The sequence below is a fragment of the Scyliorhinus torazame genome, chromosome 21 (genome assembly GCF_047496885.1).
Source record: "Scyliorhinus torazame isolate Kashiwa2021f chromosome 21, sScyTor2.1, whole genome shotgun sequence".
Classification (NCBI taxonomy): domain Eukaryota; kingdom Metazoa; phylum Chordata; class Chondrichthyes; order Carcharhiniformes; family Scyliorhinidae; genus Scyliorhinus; species Scyliorhinus torazame.
In genome coordinates, this window is record NC_092727.1 from 92,818,253 (window position 1) to 92,830,486 (window position 12,234).

The following is a 12,234-nucleotide window of genomic DNA, read 5'->3' on the forward strand; positions in this document are numbered from 1 at the left end:
CATGGTTGTTGATATTTGTCGATAAAATTGTTTTCCTGTTCATGGTGTTGATGGGGGATTTTTATGACGGGGACTGTACTAATGAGGATTGTTTTATCCCCGAGGTGGGCATTGTCTTTTTCTTTGTCTGAAGGGTGGGGGAAGAGAGACTGCCCCGCTGGCAATAAACAAGGCTAGCGAATGGGAATGAGATGTGGGGAGGAACTGTAGCCATTGAACAGGTTTGGCAGGGTTGGGGCTTGGGGGGGGGGGGGGTTGGACCTTGGGTTTTGTTTAAGTTTGTGTATTTGTGAGGAGGGGTGGGGACCTCGAATTTGGTTGGTCACCTGGAACGTAAATGGGTTGGGTGGCCCAGTGAAGATGTTGAGAGTTTTTGCTCACCTAAGGAATCTAAGTGCTGATGTGGGGTTTTTGCATGAGACTCAGTTGGGGATAAGAGATCAGACCAGACTGCGGAAGGGGTGGGTGAGCACTTATTTCACTTTGATGGAAGGGTCCGAGGTGCTGCAATTTTGGTTCATAAGTGGGTCCCCTTATCTGCCATCAGGATCATGGCAGATCCTAATGTTAGGTACATGGTGGTCAATATGTCTCTGGCAGGTTTTTTGGCAGTACTGGTAAATCAGAGTTGCCAACTCGTACGGATTTTCTGTATTTGATACTGAAGTGCTTTCTACTTTTTATGGCCATTCATTTCTTTGAGCTCTTGGGCTGATTTAGCAGAGGGCTAAAGAGCTGTCTTTTAAAGCAGACCAAGGCAGGCCAGCTGCACGGTTCAATTCCCATACCAGCCTCCTCGAACAGGTGCCAGAATGTGGCGACTAGGGGCTTTTCACAGTAACTTCATTTGAAGCCTACTTGTGACAAGCGATTTTCATTTCATTTTTCATTTCTTTTACCTTTACTATTGTTATGGGCGAGGTGTTTTCAGAACCCCAAAATGTATGCTGGAGTTCAACCAACCTCTCCCTTTAATGTATTTGTTGGTTTTCCTAGCACACGGCTTTTTCCCTAGGTGTGGGATAACAATTATGAACACGTGGGTTTTTAACCATGAAACACTGTTTATTCCATGAACTCAACTTAACATCTTAAATACACATTGGATCTCTTAACACCCCTTACTTCAAAGATAACTCAGAAAATATTGCAACAGTAAATAACTCCTTCAAATGTTCCTTCAAACTTCCAAGAGACTTAACACCTTTAAACAGTATCACATCAGGTTAAAGGATATATTTTTTCTGTGGAATGGCAGAGATATATTGGCTTGGTTGATTTCAGCCCCAGCACCATGCTGTCTTCTTGCAGCTCTCTGGACATACACAGACACACACACACACTGCTTTTTTAAACTGAAACTAAAAAACCTGCAAAACTAAACTGCAAAATGGCTGAGCTGACCTCAGCCCCACCCACTCTCTGACATCACTGTTTTCTGAAATGTGCATTGCTTAAACATCCATATCTTAAAGGTACCCTCGCATGACACCACCCCCCAAGAAAAAAAAATAAACCATCAATTCCAAGATGGTTTCATTTTTCACTTTTGCACCATTCACTAAGAAATGTACACAGTAAATATACCTTTTCGTTTTTAAAAAAAAACAACACATGCAAACAGGTATAATAATATAGTCCATTTCTCTTTGTTCTTCTTCCTCCAACTGAAATCCTTCTCGATTGACAGTCTCTTTGAACAAAGTCTCTGCACGATTCATCCACTCCTCTACTCCTCGGCATCTCTCTTTAGAATCAGATACTTTAGTTCAATCTGACCAGAGGGCCCCTTGCAATTCTCTAATACAGGAACATTGGTGATCACAGCTTTCCGGCAGTCAAATGCCTGTTGAAAGTCCGCTGTCCATTGAAATTTTTTACGTTTCTTCAGCAATTCCATCAGTGAAGTAATCCCGCCACAATTTTGCGCAACTGTTCGATCAAATCCACTCATGCTAAGAAATCGCATTGCCTCCCTTCGTCTTGAGGGTATCGGAAACTCCTCAAGGAAAGTGATTCGGGCTTCTCCAAATTCACTTTCGGCTAGGTTCATCACCAAACCCGTCTCCTGAAGTCGATCGAAGAACTCCATACGATGTTTTAAATGTTCTTTCCATGTCTGGAAATTGGAAATAAAAGCAGATTGTCCCACTTTCTCAATGCAATCCTCCAAACGTGGGATAGGATAAGAGTCCGCTCTTGGAACTGCATTCACCTTTTGATAGTCTACACATAACCATTGGGTACCGTCTGGATTAGGTACCATCAGTATGGGTGAGCTCCATTGGCTGCAACCCACTTCAATTATGCCATTTTTAAGCATACTCTCAATCTCTTTGTTAACCTGTGCCAATTTTAAAGGATTAAGTTTATATGGATGTTGTTTGATAGGAACAGCATTTCCCACATCTACATCATGTATAGCCATTTTAGTACTTCCCAATTTATCTCTACAAACTTGCCCATGTGATATCAATAACTCTTTCAGGTCAGTTCGTTTTTCCTCTGGAAGGTAAATTAACAATTCATCCCAATTTTTAAGAACATCCTCATTTTCCAATTTAATTTGAGGGTTGTCAAATTCACAGTCATCTGGATTTGGTTCGTCACTTGGAGTTAGAATCATTAAAACCTCCTCCTTTTTATCTCCTTCCCTTTCAAAGTACCTTTTAAGCATATTCACATGACAAACTCGGTGAGTCTTCCTTCTATCTGGTGTTTTTACCACATAATTCACCTCACTTAATCTCCTTTCAATCTGATACGGTCCACAAAACCTAGCTTTTAAAGGCTCACCTACCACTGGTAACATCACTAAAACTTTATCCCCACTGACAAAACTACGAACTTTGGATTTCTTGTCCGCTACCCGTTTCATCACATTTTGTGCAACTTTCAAATGTTGTCTCGCCAATTCACCTGCTCTATTTAATCGTTCCCTAAAATTTGACACGTAATCCAATAGTATAATTTCCGATTTCTCATCCACCAATTTTTCCTGAATCAATTTAAGTAGTCCTCTTACCTCATGACCAAAAATTAGTCCAAAAGGACTAAATTTGGTGGACTCATTGGTGCATCTCTAATTGCAAAAAATATGAATGGAATTCCTTTATCCCAATCCTCTGGATAATCTTGACAATACGCCCTCAACATTGTCTTTAATGTCTGATGCCACCTTTCTAACGCTCCCTGCGATTCTGGATGGTACGCAGTTGATTTAAATTGCTTTATTCCTAAGCTATCCATAACTTCTTTGAATAAATTTGAAGTAAAATTCGTTCCTTGATCCGATTGAATTTCTGTGGGTAGTCCATATCTAGTAAAGAATTTCAGTAATTCCTCCACAATCCTTTTAGCTGTAATATTACGTACTGGAATGGTCTCTGGAAACCTAGTAGACACATCCATTACAGTCAAAAGATATTGATTCCCACTTTTTGTTTTAGGAAGCGGTCCTACACAATCGATTAGGACCCTTGTAAAAGGTTCCCCAAATGCTGGAATGGGTATTAAGGGCGCTGGTTTTATCACTGCTTGAGGTTTCCCTATCACTTGACATGTGTGACATGATTGACAAAATTTAACTACATCTTTATGTAGTCCAGGCCAATAAAAATGTTTCTGGATTTTAGCTTGAGTTTTCCTTATTCCCAAATGACCTCCCACTGGTACCTCATGTGCAACTCGCAACACCTCCTTTCTATACCCTACCGGCAATACTACTTGATGATCTTCTGCCCACTTTACATCCGCCTGCATATGTACAGGTCTCCATTTTCTCATCAAGACATCATTTTTACAGTAATAACACTCTGGTATACTCTCAGATGCCTCTTCCGTATATGCTTTCTGATATATCCGTTTTATTTCTACATCTTTCTGTTGTAACTCCGCCAATTTTCCTGAACTAAAAATATCCGCCTCATCCTCCACCTGTCCTTGTTCTTTTTCAACCATCTGATCAAAAATCGTTTCTGCTAATTGCACTTCAACTTCATCTTCACTCTTTGATTTCTCCTCCTGTCTTAACCTGTGACTTTGCGACCTTGTTACTACACAATCCGGAAAAATCCCAGGATATTCGTCCTTCAACATTTCAGTTGTCTGATTTTCCACTGGCTTATCCACCACAGTAGGCATCACTCCCACTTGCGATCCAGCTATATCATTACCCAAGATAAACTGTATTCCTGGACAAGATAGTTTCTCTATTACTCCTACTACCACTTCACCACTCTTCACTGGACTTTCCATCCTTAACTTATATAATGGAATGCTACTCCTCTCACCCCGAATTCCACATATCACCACCTTTTCTGGCAGCATTCTTCCCAAACTACAAAATTCCTCATCTCTTACCATTAAAGATTGACTAGCCCCTGTATTTTTTAAAATTGTGACTTCTTTACCTGCTCCTCCTAATACACATGAGTAAATTTTACCCACACAAGTAAATTCTTTAAATACATCTGGCACCTTCTTAACAATTACTTCTTGAACAGGCTGTACAATCGTTTGCACCTCCTTTGCTTCCCTTGGGCTTTCCTTTACCGCTCTCACAAACCCCACTGTCTTATCCTGTTTTACCACATCAGCCTTCCCAGTGCTTTTCTTCAACCACCAGCACTGTGACTTTACATGGCCTAGTTTATTACAGTGAAAACATCTGAAACTTTTCATTTCTTTTCCACCCACCTGGATTTCCTTTTTAATCTGAGGTACATTCTCTTTATTGTCTCCCATCAGATCACCTTTACTTTGACCACTTGAGTATTTCTCATGTCCCCAGTTTCTATCCCTCACCGGCTGAAACTGATGTCAGAAACCAATCTTTGATTTAAGAACTAATTCATAATCATCTGCCATTTCCGCTGCTACTCTCACAGTTTTAACTCTCTGTTCTTCCACATGAGTTCTCACTACATCAGGAATTGAATTTTCAAACTCCTCCAAAAGTATAATTTGTCTGAGAGCTTCATACGTTTGGTCTATTTTCAAAGCCCTTATCCACCTATCAAAATTACTCTGTTGGAGCCTTTCAAACTCCATGTATGTTTGACCAAATTATTTCCTTAAATTTCTAAACCTTTGTCTGTAAGCTTCAGGCACTAGCTCATATGCACTTAAGATGGATTTCTTCACCTCCTTATTATTTCCAGATACCTCCTCCGGTAGTGATGCAAACACTTCACTAGCTCTACCTATCAGCTTTGTTTGAATCAGTAACACCCACATGTCCTGTGGCCATTTCATTTGTTTAGCTACCTTCTCAAATGAGTAGGTAGCTACCTTCTCAAAAAGGCTTCCACCTCCTTCTCATCAAACCTTTAAGTAGATTCCCACCAAGCCTTCGACTATGACGCTCTTTCTCACTATCCTCATCACTATCATCCAACTGTACGTTTCCCTTTACGTCTGCCAATTTTAACTGATGGTCATGTTTCACGGCCATTTTCTGAAGTTCCAACTCCCTCTCTTTATCTTTTTCCCTGATCTGTATCTCCCTTTCTTTTTATTTTTGTTCTGCTAGGGCTATTCTTTTCTCCTTTTTTCTCTCTCCTTTTCTCTCTCTTTTTCTTTTTCCTCTTCCTCTTTCTTATTCCTCTCTCTCACTCTCATATGCCAGCCGCTTTAATTCTTCCTCATGTTCCATTTGTGTAATTTGCAACTGAATTTTTGCCATTTCCAATGAGTCAAACTCTATCTCAGGCAACTTTAAATGCTTAACCACCGCCATAATTACCTCATCTTTTCGCATTTTGTCAGGTAATGTTAACTGCAATGTTCTTGCCAAATCTAACAGTCTGCTTTTCGTTTCTGTCCGTAAAGTACTGCGTGTAACATTCTCCACCCCCAAAAACTTCTGAGCCTCTGAAAGAGCCATTGTTCACAACACTCTCCCCACTTAAACTAAAATACCACACCGGAAAAGCAACAATTCTTCACTGTCTTTAAGTTGACAAAAGCCAATCCAATAGATAGACTTTTAACCCCCTCCAGCCCCCAATTGTTATGGGCAAGGCGTGTTCAGAACCCCAAAATGTATGATGGAGTTCAACCAACCTCTCTCTTTAATGTATTTGTTGCTTTTCCTAGCACACGGCTTTTTCCCTAGGTGTGGGATTACAATTATGAGCACGTGGATTTTTAACCACAAACACTGTTTATTCCATGAACTCAACTTAACATCTTAAATACACATTGGATCTCTTAACACCCCTTACTTCAAAGATAACTCAGAAAATATTGCAACTGTAAATAACTCCTTAAAATGTTCCTTCAAACTTCCAAGAGACTTAGCACCTTTGAACTGTATCACATCAGGTTAAAGGATATATATTTTTTCTGTAGAATGGCAGAGATATATTAGCTTGGTTGATTTCGGCTCCAGCACCTTGCTTTCTTCTTGCAGCTCTCTGGACACACACAGACTCACACCCACTGCTTTTTTAAACTGAAACTAAAAAACCTGCAAAACTAAACTGCAAAATGGCTGACCTGACCTCAGCCCCACCCACTCTCTGACATCACTGTTTTCTTAAAGGTACATTGCTTAAACATCCATGTCTTAAAGGTACCCTCACGTGACACTATCATAAACCCTAATTTGAAGGTCAAATCTGTTCATGCTACTTCATGAAAATATTTTTTGAAACAAAGAAATGCACTGGATTCCTTTTGTCTATATACAGTTTCTTAAGTAAGAATTCAATTAAGTTAATCAGGCGTTCAGGACAATTTTGAACTTCATGTAAAAAGGCGAATGTTTCCACATTTTTCATTCTTAGATTTACTGAATGTTTGAAACCACCCACTCATGATGTACATGCATGAAGCATTGGATTTGCATTTTCCATTTGTGTTTTAGATTTGTGCAATAAAGGTGAAAAGCTATACTTCAGATTGGTGGGCATTTTTCCTTTGAAATTAAAATCCAGATTTTACTGGCAAAATACTGATCAAGATTCACCTGAGGAAGGAGCAGTGTTCCGAAAGCTAGTGATTTGAAACAAACCTGTTGGACTTTAACCTGGTGTTGTAAGACTTCTAAGAGGGGCAAAGATTGGGGACTCGGGCGGCAGCTTGGTTTCCGCCACTAGGGAGGTCAGTACAGCGTTTGAGGTTTTTTTACAGGAATCTCTATAGATCCGAGCCCCTGGGAAGTGGGTTCGACATGTTTGAGTTCCTAGCTGGGTTGTCCTTCCCGGTGGTGTAGAGATTTGGCTCCTTTTTTAGGGTATAATTGAACCTAGAGAAGAGTGAATATTGCCTTTTTGTCTTGCTAGAGGTAGCTTCCAATATCTGGATGGCCCATGTTTGACCCAGGCTTCATAGGTTAAATTATACGAGTAGGGTGAGGTCCGACTTACAGAAGTGGGATCACCTTCTGCTGCTCCTGGCAGGCAGAGTCCAAACTGTTTACATTAACATTCTCCTGTGGTTTTTATTTCTGATTCAATGTCTTCCTTTCTAAGCCTTTTTTTGCCATGGTTAACAAGTTAATGACTCTTTTATTTGGGGAGTATGTCACCAAGAACTCGTGGTGTATTCCTTCGGGGGCCTGGCGTTACCCAATTTACTCACTTATTACTGGGCGGCCAATATTGGGATGGTGCTGGGGTAGTTGGAGGGAGTCTGTTCTATATGGGGGCGGATGTAGGTGAGTTCCTGTAGGGGCTCGTGTTTATGGGCTTTGGTGTAATGGTTTTGCTCCAGTTCTCCCCAGCGAACTCAATAGTGATATCTACTTTAAAGATATTGAAGCAATTTAGCCAGCATAACAAGCTGAGCGCCATGTCATTGTTGGCCTCTATTTGCAGCAACCATATGTTTGTGCTGTTGGGTCTGGATGTGACATTTAAGTCATGGGAAGGGAAGGGCCTCGAGTATTTTGGGGATTTGTTCACGGAGGAACAGTTTGCTAGTTTGAACGGCAACATTTCAATTGTCGGGGTGCACTTGTTCCGCTACTTCAGTTACGTGATTTTGTCCAGAAGGCCTGTCCTACGTTTCCCTTGGCGCCACAACCCTCCCTTATGGGGAGAATCCTATTGGTTGGGGGGGGGGGGGGGGGGGAAGAGAGAATTTCAAACATTTACAGGCAGATTACGCCAATGGAAGCTGTCTCGTTGGACCTGGTGAGGATGAAGTGGGAGGGGGAGCTGGGACTTATTTTAGATGAGGATGTGTGGTGCGAGGCCCTTTGTAGGGTGAACTCCACTTCCTCCTAATTCAGATTAAGGTGGTGCATCGGGCTCACCCAACTCACCTAGGATGAGTGAGTTCTTTACTGGAGTGGAGGACAGCTGTTAACTGTGCTCCAATGGGCCCGCTAGCCACAGCCACACCCACAAGCTCTGGTCCTGTCCAAGGATGGTAAGCTTTTGGGTCTCCTTTTAGCACCATGTCAGCAATTCTTAACATTGATCTGTAGCCTTGTCCTTTGGTGGCTGTTTTTGGGGTGTCACACCCATCGGGACTGAAGACCGGGTGAAGGTGTATGTGCTTGCCCTTTGCCTCGTTGATAGCCTGGAGGCGAGTTCTACTGAGATAGAGATATTTCGTTCCGCCCAGTGCCTTGACATGGTTGACCGAACTCATAGAATTTTCTATATCGGGAAACGGTCAAGTTCACCGTTCAGGGGTCAAATTTAAAATTTCAAGAAGTACATTGTTATGTGATTGGACATTATCTGAAATCAGATATTGAAATAGAGCCCTCCGATAAAGTACAAACTGGTTGGGATTTGAATCTTAGAGCTTCTGTTTAGTCCTGGGAAAATACACTTTTAATGTTCTAACTTTGTCATTTTTGTCAGTATTGCTCCTACATTCAGTAACTGTTATTTTAATTTTCCCCATAAATCAGTTGATTTGGGCACTGCTATTAATTGCATCTCATTTTATTTTTGTTTGAGCAGTGGGAAAACTAAAACAACCTTTTCTTAAAATCGAAGATTCCAGTCGGTAAGTCTGCTGATATCTTTTCCACACGATTGCTCTATGTTGTTTAATACTTGTTTATGACTAGGTCTAAAATATTGGACATTTGAACACCTTTCAAAATCAGTCCAGTGAACAATAGGTATTTGTTAAAACCTGATTAATATTCAGCATTAAGAATGAAATATAACGTGAAAGTGAATTTTCAGCACATTTTACTGCTCATCATAACTTGCCTTTGCTTTTTGTTATAATTGTAAATGTGATTTCTACCAAATAATTTATTGTATACTTTTAAAATTTACTAAATTTAAAAGCAAATCTTGACTAAATGCATTACATTCATGCAGTATTTACAGAACTATTTGTAAATGTTGGCAAATTGTGTGTATGCAGACACTTTAGACCCCTCTTCCAGCAATATGTGAGCTATCCAGAACTGAACTACAAATCGCATAAAGGATTTAGTGCATTTGATCCTCTGAAGAAATCTAGGAATGGACATCAGGAGCAAGAAAAGAGCAAACATGGGTAAACATTTGTAAATAGATAACTGTCTTGTAGTAACTTTTGTTTTGAATTTTAACTTCCTGGGTTTTAATGAATGGTTAGTTATGTCCAATTTAACAAGTGACTCCTTAAATAATTTGGATTTATTTTTTTCCATTTAGTAAGAGCTGAATTTGTATTGTCACCTTCTTCCCAAATTTATTTTTTCCAGACAATCCAGCAATTAAGTTGAACTGAAGTGACTCATTATTCCTTTACAATTATTCATTCAGAAACTCTTGTTACTATTGCATCATTTTTCTCTAAACATTGGGATAGAATGTTAAATTTGGTGAGTTATTGAATGGGCCTCTGAAATACCTAATTGTTTGTGGGATATGTAACCATGTCTGACAACTAAAAATCACCTCATTATGTCCAGAACACCATGTCGCAATAGTTTTTTTTTGCTTTGAAAGATACTTTTTACAGTCTTGTGTTTTGACTTGTGCAAAGCCATTGTTTTCATTTGTAATCTAAATGAGTTATCACTTTAACTGTTCTCATTGCACAGGGATTGTAGAATGACCAACAGTGAGGGAGATGTAGAATCCATCACAAAACCAATAGCAACACATAGAGAAAACAAACGACAGAGATTCTGTGAATGTTGCCGTGAGACATACTATGATCTTGTTGGGGTAAATATATAATTTCTTTGACTAATGCTTCAAATAGGATCTACCAACGCCTTGGTGGACTGATTCTGTCCATTTTCTCATTTTAATTGTGTTCTTCTTGACTGGAATTGTGATAGTTTATTTGCAGAATTGTCACTGTGCAAGACTTCCAATTCTTTGAGCTCAAATGGCTAATGTTTTTTTTCTTGAATTTTTTAAATTTTCAAATGGATCCTTGGAATTGCATTTTCATGCTGGCCCTGTTATCAGCTCCCACTTCTTCAAAGCTAAAGTCAAGTACCTTCCAATTAATTTTATTTTTCTGCGTGCCTCCTGGTCGTTACACTACATGATTTCTTCAAGATTGCCCCACGCCGCTGCACTGCATGCAACTTCCTGTTTGTTCTCTGCGCAGCACATTCCTAATTACTGGGTGGCTGCATACCCAAACAGCTTAGAGTGAATGTTGAAAAAGACTGCCACGGGACTCCAATGCACTTTCCATAATTTAATGTCCCTCTTTCTGCACCATCTTCACGTACTTGGGTCCAGATGGTCTACAGACCCTCTTTATGTGAACTAAAATCCATTACCTCTACCATCTTTACTTCTACCGATATTTTGTCAACATCCTCTTCCTTAAACAACACAGATACAAAGTAGTTGTTACCTATTCCAGCCTTGCGCCACATCTCTAAGAATATGTATCACACACTCTGCCCTTAATAGGCCCCTCCCCACCTCTCATACCAACTTATTGTTTGCACATCAATCAAAAGTTTGGCTTCCCTTCTACGTTAATTACCATTCTTCTCATTTTTTCTTTGCTGTCGTATTTTCCTCTTCGTGTCTTCTCTCAATTTATTGCATTTGACCTGGTTCCCACTTGTAGAATTCATCTGACGTGCATCATGGTAGGCAGGTGCTAAGTGCTAGGCTACCTAAATCTCGAAGGGAAACTTGAACAAGCTACCACAATGATTTGCAGTATGTTGTGAGGAGTTATCTGAAGTCAGGAGAAGTAAATTTCAAACCACCTGTGACCGTTTTAAACATTAAATTTTAACATTGATTAAAATAAACACTCACGAACAGACTCAAAAACAGCTTCTTCCCCGCTGTTACCAGACTCCTAAATGACTGTCTTATGGACTGACCTCATTAACACGACACCCTTGTATGCTTCACTCGATGCCGGTGTTACGTAGTTACATTGTGTACCTTGTGTTGCCCTATTATGTATTTTCTTTTATTTCCTTTTCATGTACTTAATGATCTGTGGAGCTGCTCGCAGAAAAATACTTTTCACTGTACCTTGGTACACGTGACAATAAACAAAATCCAAATCCAATCCAATAAAGGTAAAAAAAGAAAATAACACTTACATGAATATCTTTACACAGTTAACAGTACTCTACAAACATTTCCCCAAATATTTTCACTTTAAGTAAACTCTGAGCTAAACCCCCTTTTGATGGCAACAGTCATCATAGATTTTTAATCTATTAAAAAATCCAGTGATGTCACCACACAAAGCCCTGCTGCTTTAGGGGAATCTTCCACCGGCTCATTTGATACCGAGAAGCCATAGCTTGTCTCAAACTTCTTGCAGATGAAAGCACTTTTTTTTCTGAGGGTGGTGGCAGCTGGTGTTCATCGGTCTATCTCCGGCACACTATCTTGTCAGGATCTTAACCACTATCCCAACAGTCTTCAATCTCTCTTCCCTTTGGATTGGATTTGGATTTTGTTGCTCTATCAAGTAAATTTACTACATTGCCTAGCCCCTTACAATCTCTCAATTATATATTAACTTTAAATCATTTCCCTTATCTGCCTAGTGTAAACTCTCTATTAATTTTGCCCCCTGGCACTCCATCGTAGCTCTGTTCACTTCCACTTCAATTGCTTGCCTTCATACCTACCCATTATTATTTTTTTTAACCTATGCAGTCTAACCCATATTCACATACTCAAGTCTGTTTTACAGTATATGACAATGATATTGTAAAAATATTGAGAAATCTAATTTCCTCACGCTGGCGGGTTTTTGTTTCATCATATTCTCTCATCATCCAAGGAGAGCTGTTTCTTCCTGCGCCCTTGTTACACCTGTATC

General features: G+C 39.9%; 1 protein-coding gene across 3 annotated transcripts in view; it reads left to right on the forward strand.

Annotated features, from left to right (window-relative positions):
* LOC140398408 (uncharacterized) overlaps positions 1-12,234 on the forward strand; it is a 68,393-nt gene that overhangs the window by 35,468 nt on the left and 20,691 nt on the right. For all 3 annotated transcript variants that reach the window (XM_072487063.1, XM_072487064.1, XM_072487065.1), the window contains 3 exons: positions 8,925-8,970; positions 9,343-9,477; positions 10,010-10,136. In XM_072487063.1, the coding sequence (XP_072343164.1) occupies positions 8,925-8,970; positions 9,343-9,477; positions 10,010-10,136 (308 nt within the window). The remainder of the gene's footprint in view (positions 1-8,924; positions 8,971-9,342; positions 9,478-10,009; positions 10,137-12,234) is intronic.